General features: G+C 48.6%; 1 protein-coding gene across 1 annotated transcript in view; it reads left to right on the top strand.

Annotated features, from left to right (window-relative positions):
- Positions 1-20,141, top strand: part of MAN1C1 (mannosidase, alpha, class 1C, member 1) — a 209,010-nt gene that overhangs the window by 147,004 nt on the left and 41,865 nt on the right. The window contains exons 3-4 of the mRNA XM_006883503.1: positions 12,630-12,745; positions 15,653-15,733. Of these exons, the coding sequence (XP_006883565.1) occupies positions 12,630-12,745; positions 15,653-15,733 (197 nt within the window). The remainder of the gene's footprint in view (positions 1-12,629; positions 12,746-15,652; positions 15,734-20,141) is intronic.

Genomic DNA, 20,141 nt, shown 5'->3' with positions numbered 1-20,141 from the left:
CCTCTTGGTCCAAGTATAGGTTTTGCATTAGCATGATTAAATGTTCTGGGATTCCCATTCTTCTCAGAGTCAGCTGAACAAATTATTCCTTTGAAACTTAGATCCCAACAGGGGCAATCAGGGATGTCTTCAGGGAAGAAGGACCATTTTATCTTGGGCGTAAAATAGACATTGAATTGATATGTGTACAGGGACACTTTGGGCTGGAGGATGTCCTCCCAAGTTTGTGCTGTTGGCTGAAAATTGTGGCCCACATAGATCAGTAGTCTAACTAGTGCATGGAGCACATGAGACAAGGTGAAGAGAGCACTGTGCCAGTCAGCTCGCCCCACCAAATGCTGTGGGACAGGCTACTTACACAAAACATCCCCTTAATTATAATGTTTCCTTTAAATACTATGTAGCATGTGTTGTAACAGGTACTTCTCATTCATGTGGCTGCAGGTAGCCTGGGGTTTGGTTGATGTGAGCTTCCCTCCATTGGTCCAGGTCTGCTTCACAAATCTCTCCTTTTTGAATCAATGGCTATTTGGGTGAAAGGTAGGGGTGCTCCCAGACAAGTAAACCCTGTAACATGTTTTAACCCCTACTTGAGTCAAGTCTGTTAATCTGTTAGTCATAAAAAGCCTCCTGGCTAAGTGGAAAACCAAGGTCCCCACCCACCATGTGGGGCTGAAGCAAGTTGTATGGACAAGCTGGTAGAGGAAGCCCTGGAGTATGGGGTGTGAAGTCCAAGGTTGGGGCACTCCGGTTCTGACCGCAGAAGCTGAGTTTCAGAGTGCCTTGGGGTAAGCAGGCAAGGGCTCTAGCTTTTGCTCTTTTCTTGTGGCAGAAAGGCTGCATTGATCATATGGAGGTGTCTGAAGCCCCACAGTTACTGCCTCCTGCAGGGCTCGTGCCTCCCACCCGCCTTTCATGAAGGCAGCACCACCCTTTCCTGCCAGGCCAAGTGTCTGCTGGCCTTGCCAGCTGGGTGCGGCCTCCTTTACTGGAACAGAACACTGTAATGACAGCCCAGTGCGGAGTGCCTGATGTGTGCAGGGCATCACATGGTGTTAGATAAACTGAACCACACACTGTTAAGTCTATTCCAACTCATAGACCCTGTGCAGAGCAGAGAACTCCACAGGCTTCCACAGTTCTGACCTTTTGGAACCAGATGTTGTTGCTGTTGTTATGTGCTATCGATTCACTTGCGACTCATAGCGACCCTCTGTACAACAGCCCTAAACTCTGCTCTGTCCTGTGCCAATCATACTGCCTCCAACGCACCCATCCCGATTACCCCAGTCACTGAATCAATCCACCTCACAGAGGGCCTTCCCCTCCTGCGCCTGCCCTCCACTCTCCCAAGCATGATGTCCCTCTCCAAGGACCGGTCTTTCCTTACAACATGACCAAAGTATATCAGACGAAGCCTCAGAATCCTTGCCTCCAAGGAGCAGCCCGGTTTAACCCTCTCCAGGATGCAGATAGCCAGACTTTATCCTGAGGCAGCTCTGAGTGGGTTCAAACTGCCAGACTTGTGGTTAGTTGTTAAGTACTTAACCACTTGTGCCACCTGGAGACTCACCACAACAACCCTTTAAGGGAAGACTCATTTTCCCATTTTACTGAGGCTCAGAGAGGTCAAGTCAGTGGCCCAAGATCACACATGGGAGGGACATGACTGAGATTAGAACCAGGGTCTGTGTGGTTCCACAGTTCTTGCTTTTCTTACCTTACAGTAAGCCCACAAGGTCATGTGGTTTGGAAGGTGGTTTCTGGTAACAGCTCTGTCACTCTGCCACTGTGTCACTTCAGTATGTCACTACAGCGTTCTGGGCTTTGTTTTCACCAGCTGCACTGGCTTAGAACTTGCTCTACCACACTGTCAGGGGGAACTCTTTAAGTACAGGTTTCCAGGTCACACACTACCCTCAGCTCTTGTTTATTCCAGGCAAACAACACATTAATGTTTTTTTATAAACACAAGATTGTTTCCCAACAAGGAGGCCTAATATCTGCTACAATGAACCATTGTCAGGGATTCCTTGCGGTGAACCCGGCTGGCCACTGACCATGAACCCAGCCAGCTGTTGACCACAGCAAGCATCCTCCAGCTGGGCCGTGGCAGCAGAGCACAGCATCTGTGTGGGAGGGCTGGAGGAAGCCATTAGTTCTGCCAGGGCCCTGAGGTCTGCGGCTGCCCATCATGTCCCTCTGGCTGTGCTTTCCTTGGATAACTGACCACTGCTGTATGTGACATGTTCGACCATCTAAAGTGTTTGGCCATCCTCAAGAAAGCATGGTCCATATTTCTACTAGCCATTCCTTTACTCAACACCCACTCATTCTTGCCTCTAATGTGCTTGACCTGGGGATGGATGCTGAGTCCATTGGGAAAGTTGGGTCCAGCCACTGCCCCCTAGGATCCGCAAACACATCAGCAAAGCTGTCCAGGGTGGGTCCAAAGGGGCTGCGGTGGAGGCACGTATGCAAAAGGCTGAGCATGCGAAGGAGGGAGAGATCAGTTCTGCTTGGAGGCTCAGTGGAGAAAAGACTTAAAATGCGTGAGCTGGGCAGAGGCGCCATGCATCAGCAGACACAGGGGCCTCTGAATGGTTGGAGGTGAGTGGAGTATCACATGCAAAGAGATAGGACTGGAGAGGTTGCCATGGCTGAATCAGGGACCCTGACAGTTGTGCCCAGGAGTTCAAAATTAGAGGACAAGAGGGCACAGCAGGCCTTTAAACAGGGCAATGACATGGTCAGATCTGATTATCTAGTATTATTCAATCTCTAGTATAAGCATCCTGTTGGGTTCCAAGAATAGTTCCTTAAAAATAACCCTCGTCTTCCTGGGCTTCAGGAAAGCCCTAGGAACACTAGGCTTTGGAAGACAACTTTATGTGACCAGGAAATAGCCGAAAAAGATCTTAAAAATATAACTTACTGGAGAAAGGAAAAATCCAGACCAGATAGAAAAGGAGAGGCCTTAATCCCTAAGAGGTTTTGGGACTAGAAGGGCTTACCATGTGAAATGGTATGGTTTTAAACAATACACTTTAGGACAAATGGAGATGTCACTTTAATTAATCTTCCTGGAAATGCATGTGGCAGAATGTTCCAGTTACTACCACTGCATAACAGATTGCTTCCAAACTTAGTGGCCTCCAAAATGGTTATTGCACTAGCTCCCAGATTTGACAGGTCAGGGATTCAGAAAGAGAACAGTGGGCATGGTTTGTCTCTGTTCCACCGTTGCTGAGAAGGCCTGAGAGCTGAGAATGGCTCAGGTTGGAATCAGCAGGAAGCTTTTTCACTCCCATGTCTAGAATTGATAGAGGCTATTACCAACAAGGGAGCACTGCATGGTTTAAAATCAAGAAGCGTGTGCCTCAGGGATGTATCCTTCCTCTGTGTCTATTCAGTCTGAATACTGAGCACATCATTCAAGAAGCTAGACTATGTGAAGAAGAATGTGGCATTGCGATTGGAGGAAGACTCAACAACCTAATTATGCAGATGATACAATCTTGCTTGCTGAAAGTGAGGAAGACTTGAAGTACTTACTCCAGAAGATCAAAGACTACAGCCTTCAATATGCATTACACTGTAACACCAAGAAGCAAAAACCTTCACCACTGGGCCAATAGGCAACATCATGATAGAGAGAACAGATTGAAGTTGTCAATGACATCATTTTGCTTGGATTCCTAGGCAACCCCATGTAGTTGCAGTCAAGTAAAAAGAGTTGTTGTATTAGAACCCTCAGTTGTCAGGAACCTCACCAAAGTGCTCCAGAGAAGCAGTGTGAGTTTAAAGACTAAGGTGCCGGTGATCCAAGCCATGGAATTTTCAGTTGCTTCCTATGCATCTAGAAGTTGAACAATGAATGAGGATGATAAAAGAATGGATGCCTTTGAGTTGTGACATTGGCAGAGTATTGACTATCTCGTGGACTGCCAAAAAATAAACAATTCTGTCTTGGAGGAAATGCAGCCAGGGTGCTCCTTAGAGGCAAGAGTACTAAAACCTCATCGCACATGCCCTGGGCATGTTCTCAGGAAGGGCCAGTCTTTGGGAAATGACATCATGGTGGGGAAGGTAGAAGATTAGCGAAAGAAAGGAAGATCCTCCACAAGATAGATGGACAGTGACTACAACAGTGAGCTGAGCAAGACGGAGATGGTGAGGATGGTGCAGGATAAGGGAAGGTCCCCTCTGCCGTCCGTAGGGCTGCTATCAACCATAGTTGACTGAATGGCACCTCGCAGCAATAATATTATCTGGGACTTCAACTGAGGCTGTCATTCAGGAAGCCTACACGAGACCTCTTGGTGTGCTCCCTCCACATAGGTGCTTCAGGTTTCCTCACAGTATGGCGGCTGGTTCTCTATTAGGCTCATAAATTCTGTAGCTGGAAACTATCATGTCATCGCTTCTGCTTTATTCTGTTGGTTCAGGTAATCACAAAGGTCTTCCCAGGTCAGAGGGAGGATTCCCAGGGGGATTGTTAATGCCACCAGCAGAGGAACATGCTTCTCATGGAATGGCATATCCTTTGGGAATACAGTCTGCCACACAGAGCCAGGTCAGTTTCTTTGAAAGCTGAGAAGAAAAAAAACACCACACTTTTGTATTGTTTTTGTTACAGATTAGGAACAGTCTCTGTGGATTCTATCATCAAATTAAACGTAACCATTAGCGTATGACTCTGGGGGTGCTACTGTAATAGGCTCTGTCTTGGGTGATTTTTTGTTTCACTCTAAATTCTGTTGCCCAGCCTAACCCATTTCTCTTGTATATTGCTCATTATCGTTAGCATCATAGAGTCAGTAGAGTGGTTACAAACCACAGTCCAGGAAGATAGAACTATTCCCAGCCAAGCAGCCCCTGGGGACCTGGGCATCTGTTCTTTTGTTGCAGAGACTGGAACACACATGACAAATGGCATTGTGCAGGGAGGTGCAGGGAGAAACCTGGCTGGGCTGGCCACAGCTTGGCAAAGAACTTGCAGAAGCCTCCAGAGTAGGCACCAAACCTTGCCCTGAACATGGTTACCTTCTAGAGCCGCATGCTAGGAACTTGGAGTGATCAACCAAGACATTCACCTTGAACTCTGCCAAATGCCAGGCTGCCACTTCAAACACTTGGGGCTGTAGCCTTTGGAGATCAGCATTTATGAAAAGGAGACTGTGGATCATCAGTTTTGGAGGAAATAGTAGTACCTCTTTTGCCTATTGCTGTTAAGTCTGTTCCAGCTCATGCAAGTTAAGTATGAGATGCCTGTGTGGTTTCCTAGTGAAAATAAGAGGCAAGCGTTGGATATGGTAACCAGGGCTTAGGTGCAAGGCCCACGCTGGAAATGTAAACTTGGGAATCATCAGCGTATAGATAAGATTTGAAGCTATGAGATCTAAGGGAATCCTTAAAGAAAAGAGTGTGTACAAAGAAGAAAAGAAATCAAGAGACTGAGCCCTGGGCCCTGCAGTCTTTGTTGTTGTTGTTGTTGTTGTTAATAGCAACCCTATGTATGATAGCTCTGAACCCTGTACTATCCTGAGCAAATCTCACCCATTTACTATGTTGATCCATCTCATCTGGGTTCTTCCTATCTTCCTATCCTGTGCTGTCCTTCCACCTTTCCAACCATGATGTTTTCCTCCAAGGATTGTTCACTCCTGGCCACATGCCCAAAGTACATGAGACAGAGTTTCAAAATCCTTGCCTCCAAGGAGCCGCTTCGTTTCACCCTCTCCAGGACAGACCTTTTTGTTCTCTTGGCCATCCATGGTATGTTCAATATTCATCTCAAAGGCATCGATACTTCTTTTATCCTTTTTCATTGTCCACCTCTGTAATGCATAGCAAGTAATTGCAAAAACCAGGACTTGGATCAGGTGCACCTTAGTCTGTAGACTAACATCAGTACTCTGAAGAGATCCCTCACAGCAGATTTTCCCAGTGCAATTTGTCTTTTGAGTCCCTGACTTCTGGTACTAAGAATGTTGATTGTGGAGCCAAGCAAGCTGAAGTTGTTAGCAATTTCAATCTCTTCACCATCAATTTCAGTCTCTTCACCATCTATCATGATGCTGTCAATTGGCTGGATGGTGAGAATCTTTGTTTTCTTGATGTTTAACTTCAAATAGTATTGAAGGCAGCAATCCTTGACCTTCTGCAAGCAAATACTTGACATCTTCCTCAGTTTCAGTAAGCAGGGTTGTGTCATCTGCATAATGCAGGTTGTTGATGAGCCAATCCTCATGCCACACTCCACCTCATTAAGTCCAGCCTCCTGAATGATCTGTTCTGCATATAAATTGAAAACTTATGGAGATAGGATGCATCCCTGATGTACACCTTTTCTGATTTTGAACTATGTTGTGTTTCCTTGTTCTGTTCTGTTGACTCCTTCCTGGTCCAAGTATAGATTTCCCATAAGCACAATTAAGTGTTCTGGATTCTCATTCTTTTAAAGGTTCGCCACAATTTGTTGGGATCCACACAGTCAAATGCCTTTGAATACTCAATGACACACAGATAGACATTCCTCGGATACTCTCTGCTGTCAGCTGAGATCCATCTAATAATGGCTGTAAGGTCCCTCGTGCCACAGCCTCTTCAAAACCCTCCTTGCACATTTGGCGGTTCTCTGTTGATTTACTGCTCCAATTATTTTTTAATAATCTTCAGTAAGATCTTGCTTGTGTGTGATATTGTTTGATAATTTTCCACACTCTGTCGGATCACCTTTTTTTTGGAATGGGAATAAATATAGATCTCTTCCAGTGAGTTGGCCAGGAAATTATCCTCCAGATTTCTTGGCACAACCTACTGAAATATGTCAGTTGGTATTCCATCAGCTCCTCGGGCCTTGGTTTTTTGGTAGTTCCTTCATAGCGCCTTGAACTTCCTCCTCCATCACAATTACCAGGTCATATGCTGTTTCATTAAATTCTTTTATGTCAGCCAATTCTTTTTGGTATAGTGACTATGAGTACTCAGAGAAGTCTAGGAAGAAACAGCCACAACATTAGAAGGAGGAGCAAAAAGAGTGGTGTTCTGAATACCATGGAACAACCTAATGCCAGGCACAGACCAGCATGACAGGACAGACCACAATGTAGTATAGAGTAAACCATGATGCCAGAGACAGCCCAGGATCCAGCACAGATCAACCATGATGTCAGGGACAGCTCAGCCTGGCTTTCTGCTTTCCTACAGCTGCTGTGTCTTCCTTGTGGGGAGAAGTCTGAACAGGCGAGAGCCCCTGGTAATATGGGGGGACAAGGACAAGTAAGTTGCTTATTCCCATATAGTGTGGTAAGAAGAGAAATGGTATTACGCTGTAGATGGAGGTGCACAGAATAAAGGGGGTACACAGGGGCTCCAAGAAAGAGACATCAAGCTGGATAGCAAAGGGTAAGACTTACCTGCGGTGCAGACCCTGAGGTGGAGATCAGCATAGCTTCATAGGGGAGGAAGCCAGCACAGGGGAGGACAAGGCGTAGTAGTTTGATGAAGCTGAAGATGTGGAGAGTGTGGGGAGGTCTCAAGGAATAGTGAGTGTTCCATGAAGATAGGTCAGGCAATAGCATTCAGAGAAAATCAGAGGGGATGGAGTCCTAGAGGCAGGAAGACCCTTTTGGAGTCAGTCATATCAGGTCAGTATGTTGATGAACTCAGCAGTGCACACAGATGAAACCTATTGTGGCTTGAACTGTATCCCTTCAAAGCATGTACTATTTCTTATAATTCCACAGATGGAAAATAGATCCAAGAGGTGCATCTGTTGTCCTCTAAGGAGTGAAAAAAACCCCAAGTATCCCTGGAACCGCGCAGAGACTAGCAAAACTGTTGGAAAAAGCATGGGAAGCAAAGACTCTTGAGCTTCAAAGGGTAGGGCCGCAAGTCTCCTGTGTCTCAAAGGATGGAGGCACAGCCTCTTAAATTTCAAAGAGTCAGATCGTCACCAATTGTTAGCCACAGATACAGTGATTACAGCAGATTGAAATCTTGCCCTGTCCATGCCAGTCCCCAGTCTCAAGCCCACTGTGGCAGTTACTGTGACAGTCCATCTTGCTGAGAGTCTTCTTTCTTTCACTGACGCTCTACTTTTCCAAGTATGATGTCTCTTTCCAAGGACTGATGATGCTTGACAGTATGTCCACAGTATGTAAGACAAAGTCTCACCATCCTTGAGTCCAAGGATTCTCCCGTCTTCACTTGCTCTGGTATGGACCTCTTTCTTCTTTTGGCAGTCCAGGGTCCCTCGGTACTCTCTGCCAACACCACAGTCCAAAGGCATCAGTTCATCTTCACTCATTTGCACTCATTGTCCAACTTTAACATGCATTTGAAAATACCTTGGCTGTGGAGCTGCTGTTAAGGTATGCCAGGGTGATGGGACCAGTGCCCAAAACTGGGAAGATGGAGCTGTTAAAGCCAAAGGGCAGAACAGGGCCTTTGGGGGCTCCGGATATAGTTGCCAATGGGCAGAATGGGGCCTGTCAGAGCAGTATGGCTAAGGTTGCACTCAGATGGTCTAGGAGAATGAGGCCAAAGGAAAAATGTGAGAAGCCCAGGGCTGAGGCCCCAGAATGTGGAAAGCATGGCCCACACCCCCAAGACACCTCAAAAGTAAGAATAAGACCCAAATATACCAAATTCTTACTCTGTGCCTGGCATATACAGATGTATTTATCAGTCCTAGTTATACCAGGCAACTGTACTATGTATTTATTATAGCTTGGTTCTTCCCAAACAGTCTTAGCTTCATCTTACAAAAAAAGACGACTTTGGACTTTAAGCAGATGGTTCACTGTCCCAAGCTGGGATTTGAACCTGGGGCTATCTAATTGCTAGGCCTTTCTGACACACCTCCCTGACTCCTGTCCTGGCAGGAAAGGGGTCCTTTTGTGAACAGGAAACAGACAGGAGCTGGGAGAGGGCCAACCTGGAACCCACCCCAGCCACAGGGAGGCTTCCAAGCTGGCTGCCTGACTTTTGTGCACTGTTGACTGTTTGCATATGAATAGTGGCCCTGTTTACTGCAAAGGCGTATGTCCTTTGTCTTGGGGGGCTGCCCTGGGGCAGCACAGATGCAGATAAGGGTAAATTTGGTTTAGGGCCTTCTCTCTTGCCCAGCTTCTCCTCAGGGTGACCTCTAGCCTGGAATGAAAGGCTTCCCAATAAGTGCCTTGTTGGACTGCAGCCCAGCTGTGTGGTAGATGGAGAGGCCAGAGTAGGAGATCAACTGAGAAAAGGATTGAGGAACCCGAGAACAGGGGCAAAATCTGGCCAACAAATCTCTTAGCCTTCGCAGCAGCAGAAGCATTTGGGGACAAAAATGTCCCCAGAGTCGTCATGGGACAGAGCGGTCACAAGGATCCCTGGCTGCCTTCCTGACCAGGCAAGGTCCTCGACCTCTGGCTCACACTCAGCCCAGGGGAAGAGGGCCCAGGGTGAAAACACGAGGCTGCAGGGCTGCGCAGGGCAGGATGCAGAAACCAGATCTTCTTAGACACCTCCCCCTTGCGCTGGCCGTAGAGAATTCTCAGCTTCACTCTCTTCAAGCTGGAACTGATCATCATGGCCTCCTGGGCCTGGGTAGTTTGTGCAAGAATCAGGAGACCACACTGGGTGGTGGGAAGATACCAAGCTCCCTCCTGCCCCCCTGTCTAATCTTGTCTGCACCACAGCCCCTCACTGGGATCCTCATCTATGGCAAAGGGATCTCCAAGGGTGGAGACTGAGGCTCTGTGATGGAATAGGGGTGACCTTCGCTTAAGAGCATAGACGCCAGGCCCGAGCTTTATGGCCTGAGTACCTCTAAGAGTACCTGGACACCTACAAAGGAAGATCAACTGGAAAAGGATCATTTTGGCTTTATGATGTTTTCATATCCACCTTACAGCACAGGAGAGAGTGCTATTCTGGAAATTCACTTCAACCTCGTCCCCAAACCATCCCAGGACCAGGAGCTCTTCCATTGCCTCAGCCTTCCCCTCCCTCTGCTCCCCACTGTAAACCCTCCCTCACTCAGCTGATTCTTGAACTTCCAGCCTCCTCTCTCTCTCCTCCTGGTCCCTCTTGCTGCCTCCTGTCCTATCCTGGCCTGACCTGGCCTTTATTGGGCCTTGCCTGGCTTAGAGAGGCAGTTAAGTGTTTGAGTTCAGGATTCTCTGCCTGCCAGCAAAGTCAACACAAATGAGCAGTTGGGAAGAACTAATTAAAGGAGATTAGATGTTAACTCTTGCTTGCAAAGCCAGTGCCTCCGACTCAAGAGAGGCTCAGTCCTGCAATTCCACTCGACTCTGAAGGAGTTTCTGCTGGGGGGCAGGCCAGCTGATGATCATCACAGGAGTTTGAGAGTTCTGCAGAAAGGATGCTGACTACACAGTGACTCCTCTTAGGGCCTACATTTGATTCCTAAGGGAAATTGTTGCTCCAGACAGTAACTATAGCAACAGGGTGGAGGGGTCAGAGATTGAGAGGAGATGGACTGCAACTGTGAGCACAAACACACTGGCAGTTGTGAGGACGGTGCAGAGTCAGGCAGGGTTTCCATCTGTTGTTCATAAGGGCGTTTCTATTTGGAGTTGACTCAGGAACACAAATAATCAGAAACAGTCAGGCACCTCTTCCAGGAAGCCCTCCAGATGGTAGCAGACACATCTCTCTCTCTCTTCCTCCTGTTGAGTTTCCTACCCTCCAGGCCCTGATTGTGGCAAATACCCAGTTTCCTCAGCCTTCGCGCCATGACTGCATTCTGAGCTCACCATCAGGAGCCAGGCCGCTCAGACCCACCAGCCTGGTGTCTGCACATCTAAGGAAGTCTTTGATTTCTGTATCTGTTTGGCTGCTTTTCCCAGACTTTCTTTTTCTTCCTTCCCCTCCTCCCCAGAAAACAGAAATGCTTTTCTGATTAAAAACATAATCCATGAGCCGAAGAAATCAAAAAAGCACCTGTAATCCTAGCACTCCGAGATAAGCACTGGCCACGTTCTCCCAGACCTAGTTCTGTGCACATGCACACGTTTGTTTTACAACAAAGGGATTATACCAGGGTTGATTTTTTTTTATGCAGTCGGCAGATCCCGTGGATAGCCCTCCAAGTTAACACAACCCTACACCCCCACATGAATGGCTATGTCGCATCCCATTTTATGTTTGTGCCCTAATTTATATAACTAATCTCGTATTAGGGAGCTCTGGTGGCCTAGTGGTAAGAAGCGGTGCAATCCCAAAGTCACACAGTTTGAACTCACCAGCTGCTACACAGGAGAAAGTTGGGCAGTCTCCTCCCCTGCAATGAACTGCCTCAGCTCTGGGCTGGTTTTGACTTGACAGCACACAGCACTGACATCATCAATCCCATGTTAAGAAGTCATCATCAGCTAATGGAAAGGCCAGCAGTTTGAATCCACCAGCTGCTCTGAGGGAAAAAGATAAGACAATATGGTTCTAAAAAGATTTACAGCCTTAGAAACGCTATGAGTAAATTATCCTCTGTCTTGTAGCATTGTCAGGAGTCAGAATGAACTCAGCAGTAGCAGGTTTGGATTTTTGAAATGTAATCCCAAACTCAAACTTATTACTGGACTAGGTAGGAGTCCTGGTCATGCAATGGTTAAGCATTTGGCTGCAACCAAAAAAGTTAATGTTTCAAACCCACCATCCACAATGAGGAAGGAAAAGTCTCTCCATCTGCTGCTATAAAGATTTCAACCTTGGAAACTCTGTGGGGCACTTCTGCTCTGCCCTATAGGGGGCGCTGTGAGTCACAATTCAACAGCACACTGCAGCACTGTTGGACTTAAAAGGAGGGGTGATGTGTGGTGTGTAGGGTGTGGTGTGTGTGGTGTGGTATGTGGTGTGTATGGTGTGTGTGGTGTGGTATGTGGTGTGTGTGGTGTGTTATGTGGGATGTGGGATGTGGGATGTGGGATGTGGTATGGTGTGGTGTGTGTGGTGTGTGTGGTGATATGTAGGAAGATACACTGTTAACCTTCCTACTGTACCTCTTCAGTGGTTCGAATCCTCCAAAGGCTCTGAGGGAGAAAGATGGGAGGTCTCCCCCAGTGTGATTTACAGCTTCTGGTGGGGGAAAAAAATCACTTGAGGATCAACTATGACTCAGAACTGAGAGAATGAGAGTTTCCTCCATTATATATGTTACTATACTAAATACCTTCCCTGCTAACTATTGCTGAACATTTCCCCTCCCCCCCTTAGAATAAGATAGAGAATGGAATTGAAGTGAGGACTCACTCGTATGTCTTTAAAGCTTTAGCATACTGCAAGCTAAGCCACTTCCCTCCAGCACTGTGGGAGGGTGGCAAGCACCTGACCAGCCTTGGAGGTTGGCTGGCTGACCGGTACAGGAGTGGCCCAGTTCTGGGAAGTGACTCAGCCTATGAGAGGGCCTCTCCCGCCTGCACTCTGCCTCTCTGAGGAAGCGTCAGCCCATGAGCAGGACACCGGGTCTTGGACTCCCCTTCCTGGGTAGCGCTGGGATCTCCTTGGACTAGTACTTGGACCCAGCCTTTACCTTAGAGTCTACCCAGGTGTTTAGAAGGACCCTGGGAACAGTGGCTTGTTGTACCCTGGGTCACACCTTTGGTTTTCTGTCCTTACAGGAGGGCTCAGTGGGGCGACCATCATTGATTCCCTCGACACCCTCTACCTCATGGAGCTGAAGGAGGAGTTCCAGGAAGCCAAAGCCTGGGTTGAAGAGAGCTTCCACCTAAATGTGGTGAGTCACAGGCCCTTGGGGCATCAGGGGCAGCTGCACCCTGTCATCTCTGAGCGTCTCCCCAAGGCTGCACAGCAGTCCCAGAGCCAGGGTTTCAGTGCTGTTAGTATCTGATCCCATCCCCTAAGACCAGCCTTGGCCACCACTCTCTGCGCTGGCTGGTCCTGAGTTTCAGCCAGCCTGGCCTCAGCCATCATCCCTCTTAGACACACTAGACACACTGCTCAGACCCTAAGTCTCTTCCAGGCTGACTCCATCCCTGGCACAGCAGCAGGGAACATGGCTCTGTGGACAGGAGAAGCTACCCCTCATACTCTCCGGGGATGAGGACAGGGGTGTATATAGTCAGAGGCCCACAAGCAAACTTTCAGTCGCCTTACTTTGCAGCCCACTGGCCATGCCCGGCCAGAGGCGACAGTAATGTGTTCTAATGTCACAGAAACCCTCAATGTCAGACCTCACCCCCACTGATTGGTCTACGACGTCTTGGCTCACAGAGTGAGGCAATTGAGGCAGATTTGGGGAGTAAGAAATGGGGCCAGATGAGAGGGAACAAGAGGTCACAGTAAACACACTGCAGGATCTACCCAGGTTTCACCAGCGACAGGCCCCTGATGGAACAAAGTCGGGGTTTGGCTGCTGCGGCTGAGGCTGAAATAAGGAGGCCAGTGCCCCTCGGCCAGCATGCCGTCCAGAGCTGGGTGGAGACAGAGGCATCTGGCAGAGCCTCAGTGCAAGGGCGTCTTCCCTGGAAGGCAGCCTAAGTGCTGGCTCTTCTGCACCTGGAAAAGTCATTTTTCATTCCTGAGCTTTAGTTTCCTCAGCTGTAAGATGACATCGGTATTGTTGTTGTCGACCGTCAAGTCCATTCCACTCATAGTGATACTTTAGGACAGAGGAGAATGGTCCCATGGCGTTTTCTAGGCTGTGGTCTGGATGGGAGTAGATCACCAGGTCTCCCTGTCTCCCCTCCCCAGCCTGGAGCTGCTGGGTGGGTTCAAACTGCTCAGCTTTGAAATAGCAGCTGAAGTGCTTACCCACTGGGCCACTAGGTCTCCTTACAGCAATAACAGTACCTAATTCACAAGCTGCTTGTGAGGAATAAACATCACCAAGGGTATAAAAAAGCATTTTATAACACCATAAAATCTAATACATGTGTAAGATGGTATCATCCTTGTCATCCTGATGATTACGGCTATTCCATTGCGTTTATGACTTCTGGCTGTTTGTGTGAGGTGAGGAAGTTCAGAATCCGCCATCACATGCTCAGTGGACTTGAAGAAGGCAGAGGAAGGGAGGATGGTGGGTATCCCAGAGGCCACCCCGTTCCCGCTGCAGACATGGCTCTTCGGGATGCAGAGGGGATGAGAGGCCGTGGCAGGGCCAGTGGAGCCTGGGGACATTCAGGCAGACAATGCAGCTTTGGCTAATATTTGAAAGAATCAAGGTGGAGGCCACTCCATCTCTCTGAACCTTGACTTCCTCATCCAAAAAGAGGGAAAGAAGTCACCTGCCATTTGGGCCTCCTTGAACACCATGAGGCTCAAGACTGCTTTGAAAAGGCTTTGTCAGTGACCCACCTTAAGGTAAATATCTCAGATAGGCAGGCGTAAAGAACTAAAATAAGCCTTAGTGGTACAACAGTTAGGTGCTTCGCTCCCAACCAAAAGGCCAGCAATTTGAACCCGTCAGCTGCTGTGCAAGAAAGCGGTGGCATGGTGCTTCCATAACAGTTACAGCCTTGGAAATATTTTGGGGCTATTCTGCCCTGACCTGTAGGCTTACTGTGAGCTGGAATTGACCCCGACGCATGCAGCAGCACAGAGAGACTGAAGATTATGGCCATTACCAGAATTAACAGAGGGAGAAAAGAAGAAGTCTTTGTTTCGGGGAAAGGAGCTTCTGTTAAGGGTGATGGAGAAATTCGGAAATGATAGTGGTGATGGTTAAACAATGTGATGAGCAGAGTTAATATCACTGAATTGCATTATGTGAAGGTTATTGAATTGGCAAATGTTTTGTTACATATCTATTTGCAGCAATAAGAAAAAAAGCCCCTTGTCTGTGGAAACATTCTCTCAGATAAAGAGATTAATATTGTTGTTATCAATAATGAAAGGCCAAGGGAGGTAATGACAGGCCCCATTTATTAAGACCACCTGGGCACTGCATGCTTTTCCATGGACCTTTCCCCTGTGGCATCCGTCCTGGTGGGAGGGTCTCCTCATCCTCATCTAGAGGTGAAGGAAGCAGGGCCAGGAGGGCTGAGCATCCTGCCCCTCTTCCCAAAGCTGAGTGAGAGGCTCAGGTAGGATTTCAACCGGCTCTGAGCCTTGGCACGATGCCCAGACACCCTGATTTGCAGTCCAGACTTAAGAAAATAATAATGATTAAGGCAAGCGTGGGTGTGCCCCGAGGGCTACCGTCCTGAGGGCCTGAGAAACTGCCTGGCAGCGGTCCTGCTTAGCTGGGGCTCCTTCCTGTCTTTCCCTGATCCCTGGACCCTGCCCTCCTCTAAACCTGGGGGGCTCCCCGGGTTGGGGAGGTGGCCCCACTAGAAGAGGAACTGCCTCCCCTCAAGCCAAGCTCTGCCAGCAGCTCCCCCACAGGTTCTCGAGCCTCTGGAGCTGCACCAGCTTGTGTCTCCGGTGGCCTCCGGCAAGGGCTGGGGAAACAAACCAGGCCCAGTGCGCGCTGGGAACACGGTAAATGTGTGCCGGCAGCCTGCTAGCCAGGTGCTGCCTCACCTTTTACCATGAAGGCCATCTGGCCACCAAGGGATGCCCTGGAGCTGGATGAAGGTGTAGGCTGATTGACGGGGTGTGGGATGGAGGGGCCTGGCTGCCTCTGGGAGCCCACAGCTTTCTCACTACTGCCCCTGCTGTCCTCCCTGCTTCCTTGCAGAGCGGAGAAGCATCCTTGTTTGAGGTGAATATCCGCTACGTTGGAGGACTCCTCTCAGCCTTCTACCTGACAGGAGAAGAGGTGAGTGGGCCCTTCCTGACCGCAGTGACAATTCCTGAACTGTCCATACTGGAAAAGGCTGTTGAAGTCATTCAACCCCAGCCCCTCACTTCACCATAAGAACACAGCAGCTCAGAGAGGCCAGAGGTCCTGACTGCCGTCCTGTCCCATGCCTCAGTTCTGCCCAGTGGGCCGACTGTCCCTTCCAAAGCCAAACCACATGCAGTCGATTCCAGCCCTCAGCAGGCCTGTAGGACAGTTGTAGTCTTTATGGAAGCAGACTGCCACATCTTTCTCTTATGCAACGGCTGGTGGGCTTGAACTACTAAACTTTCAGTTAGCAACCAAGTGCTTAACGACTGTGCCAGCAGGGCTCCTTCTGTCTCCCACAGTAGTTGTGCATCCTCTGAGGACAGCACTGTGTCCACTCACCATCCACTCAGCCCCTTTGAAGCACCCAGCAAGCCTCTCGCTTAGTAGTTCTGATAGGGCAGCTGGGCTGGTTCCCCTAAGTATTTCGCTCTCGGATTAATGAAGTCAAAATTGTTACGTCATCATTTCCATCCCCTAGGACCTCTCTCCCTTGTCCTACACAACTACCCTTTAGTCTCCCCTCTTGTGTCTTTACCACCAGATCCTGGCTCTGGGTCGCAGGGATCAGAACTCTTGAGAAGAAAGGCATCCCATAGTTGTTCCTGTTGGTTGAGTGCCGCCAAGTCAGAACTGACCCGCAGCTGACCCTCCAGCAGGTTTTCAAAGGCAGTGTAATCAATTGCCCATCTTTATCCCACAGTCACTGGTGGATTTGAACCACGTGCCTTCACAGTGGCAGCACAGCTCCTTACCACTAGGCCACCAGAGTTTCCTGCCAATATGCATCTGTTGTAGGCAGGGCTTCAAACTGATTCAACCCTCTGCTGAAGATTGTCATTTCCACTTCAGATACACCAAATATGCCATTTCATTGGGCAGAAATGCAGATTGTCAGTAGAGTTGAAGCAGGTGAGCCAGTTCAAAGCTTTGCTTGTAAGCTGTGTTGGCTTCACAAGGAGGCTATGAAGGGTGGTGAAAAGGCAGCACCCTGGGCCTGGAGTCAGAAAACCTAGATTTCTTCACACTCACCTGCCTTGTGGCCTTCGGTGAGTCCCTTTGTCCATTCCTGGACTTGATTTCCTTCCCCAGCATGTTTTGTTAGTTGTCGCTAAATTGGCTCCAACTCAAGGTAGCCCCAGTACAACGTCCTGTGGCGTCTTCCCCTTCACGTGCTCACGGCCATTGCTGTAGTCCCTGTGCATTCCAGTGCCTTCCAACCCACGGGGCCCATCCACGAACACTATCAGATAGTATTCTGTTGTAGTCTGTAGAGTTTTCACTGACTTAATTTTTTTCCCCTTCTTTCTCCATACCTTTTATTTGACTTAATTTTTGAAAGCAGATGGCCAGGTCTTTCTTCCAAGTCTCCCTTAGTCTGGAAGCTCTGATGAAACCTATCTGGCATGGGTGACCCTGCTGGTAGTAAAATATCAGTAGCCTAGATTCCAGGTCACAGCCACACACAGCCACCACTGTATGACAAAATGACTGAAAGGTGGTGGTCCTTGTGATGATGATGGTCCTCTTACTCCCTTAAAGGATGGATCAAAGAGCTTCTGTGAAATGGGATCGGAGGCATAGGTCTGACCACTCTCAAAGTCATACTCTCATGTTGTTAGGTGCCATCGAGTCAAGTACAACTCATAGTGACCGTATGAACAAAAATTCTGAACCCTGTTCTATCCTGTGCCACCCTCACACTTCCTGACACACAGGAGCCCATTGCAGCCGTCACCGGGTCAGTCCACCTCATCACAGAAAGAGAAATTTGAAAACCATTGAGCGTCTTCATTTCTTCCTTGTGCGTCTTCATCTCTTCCTTGTGGGTCCTTATGAGCATAGTCAGGTTCCTAGTGCAAGGTTGCCTGAGTCCCCAGAACTAGTTACTGGTCACACATGTTCCCAGTTACCCCAAGGTGCCGCCCTTCCTTTCCTCTCCTGCCAGCCCTGTAGACACAAAGCTGTGGGTTACGCCCGCCTCCCATCTCAGTGAAGTGGAGATGAAGAACGCAAGTCGGAAAAAGCCCTCCTCACCCCACCACTGCTCACAGAGAAAGTAATTTCCACATCCCTTCAGCTGTTAAGACGGCAGCGCAGGCTGGAGTCAAGGGTTTTAGAGGCAACGGGCGTGCGCTTTATCTCCGCAGTCACTTCAGGCTTCGCTCCATCCGGCCTAATCTCCTCAGAGAGATTACGGCTTAGACCAATTTGTCTCCAAATAATTGTCAATGGGAGCCCTCAGCTTTGAACCACCCAGAGCCTGAATTTCATTTGAAAATCTTGAGACAGGGAAGTGACATATGGAGCCAACAAGGCCTCCATGTTCTTCCCTGGCATTCTCCCAGCCTCCAGCCTGTGGACTTGGTGGGACACAGGGACAGGGAAGAAGGGCTGTGGTGGAGACTCCGTGGAACTATTGCTATCCCTTCCCTCCTTCCTTCCATCTCATCTCAGAGACTGTCTGTGGTCCTGAGAACTTTCTCTGTGGTCTCAGTTCTCCAGAAGAAACCATCAGCCTGACTTCTCAGGATAAAGACCAAACAGTGAAATGAAGACAAGTGTGGCTGTAAATTGAGCTGTTCCGAAAGCTCCAGGAGACGCTGAAGTGGCAGCTCCAAATCCTGAAGCTAGCCGCCTTGTCTGGTCATCAGATCACACCTTCCACTATCAGATCCCTGCCTCCCATCATCCTGATCCCATTCTATTCCCTGAGCACCTCCTCCTGCCAGACATTGTGTGCTCAAGTGTGTGTGTTTTATTTGATTCCCACAACCACCTGTGAGGTGAGTCTAATCACCAGTTTGCAGATAAGAAAACCGAGAGTTGAAAAGAAGTAACTTGCTCAAGTTGCTTGGTCTCTATGGTCTACTGAAGGGGTCTGACTCCTAACCCACGGGCCTTCCCACTCTGTGCCTCGTTACTGCTGACTGAGCATGGGCTTGACGCACGGGGCTGATGCCTCACTTCTCTCTCACGAGAGGTGCCTGCTGAGCGAGCCTTTCCATTCTTAACATTTCCCCCAAGTGTTTGTGGAGTCAATATTGGAGGAGGCTCTGTGCTCCTTTCTGGACTGTGACCCTTCATTGCTTCAGCTGGAGCCTGCAGGATAGTCGCGCTGGATAGACCAGCGCTACTGAGACTCAACTTCCATGCATACAGAGAGCATAACCAAAGCTACAGCAGATGGCATTGCCTTGCACTTTACAGTTTATAAAAAGCACATTCACTTATATCCATCCTCTTACTTGATTTCCACAAAAACCTTGTAAAGCAGCCAGGACCCTTGTCCCCATTCCACTGTCCAGATGCGGAAACACATGAAGCATGGTGCACCCAAAGTCACAGAGCTGCTGGGTGGGAGGACCTGAACCCAGCACTGACTCCCAGTGCAGCCCCTTCTGTTGTATAAAATAGGGTTCTCATTGGCTTCTCGCACAGTGCTGTGGAGCCATGCCATTGCCCATTGCTTGCCATTGGCTACCTAAGGCCACATCTCTCCATATTGAACAGGCAGCTTGATGTCCTGAAAAAGAGCTGTTCACTATTAGCTCCACAGCTTTAGACAAGTCACATCTTTGAGATCGCACTTTCTCATCCTCACAGCTCTCAACATCTTGCCAACAAGGTTGTTGCAAAAATGGAAGATCATAGAGATGAGGTATCTAGTCTGACCCAGATGCAAAATGTGCTCTGTTCCCAGGACATTGCGCCGTCGGCACTCTCTCAGCATCCTCCCTGAGATGGCAGGAACCCTGCAGTCCCAAGCTGGGGCAGTGCCTCCTCCAGGGCTTCCATGGAAAGGAAGTGGTTGACTGGCAGAGAAGAGCTGCTAGGTTAGGTTATCTCAGAAGTTTAAGCTGGATTCAGAAGAGTGTATCATTGCTGACTTTAAATGGATCTTAGCTGAAGGCACAGGATACCAGAAGGATGTTTACCTGCATTTCATTGACTGTGCAAAAGCATTTGACTCTGGGGACCATAGAGAATTCATGGTTAACATTGCAAAGAATAGGAATTCCAGAACAAGTAACCATGCTCACATAGAACCTGTACACAGACCAAGAGGCAGTTGTTCAGATGGAGTCAGGGTACATTGCATGGTTTCAAAACAGAAAAAGTATGCACCAGGGCTGTACCCTTTCACAGTATTTATAAATTCTGTATGCTGAGCAGATAATCTGGGAAGCTGAACTATCAGCATCAGGATTAGAAGAAGCCCTGGCAATGTCGTGTATTGCACATTGGGCTGGTAACCAAAAGATCAGAGATTTGAATCTAGGAGTCACTCCACAGGAGAAAAATGAGGCAATCTGCTCCCTTTAAGGTTTACAGCCTT

The sequence above is a fragment of the Elephantulus edwardii genome, unplaced genomic scaffold (genome assembly GCF_000299155.1).
Source record: "Elephantulus edwardii isolate Elephantulus edwardi_28Jun2011 unplaced genomic scaffold, EleEdw1.0 scaffold00028, whole genome shotgun sequence".
In the NCBI taxonomy this organism is placed as follows: domain Eukaryota; kingdom Metazoa; phylum Chordata; class Mammalia; order Macroscelidea; family Macroscelididae; genus Elephantulus; species Elephantulus edwardii.
Note: the sequence above shows the minus strand (reverse complement) of the source record. Positions and strands in the feature narration are given on the sequence as shown.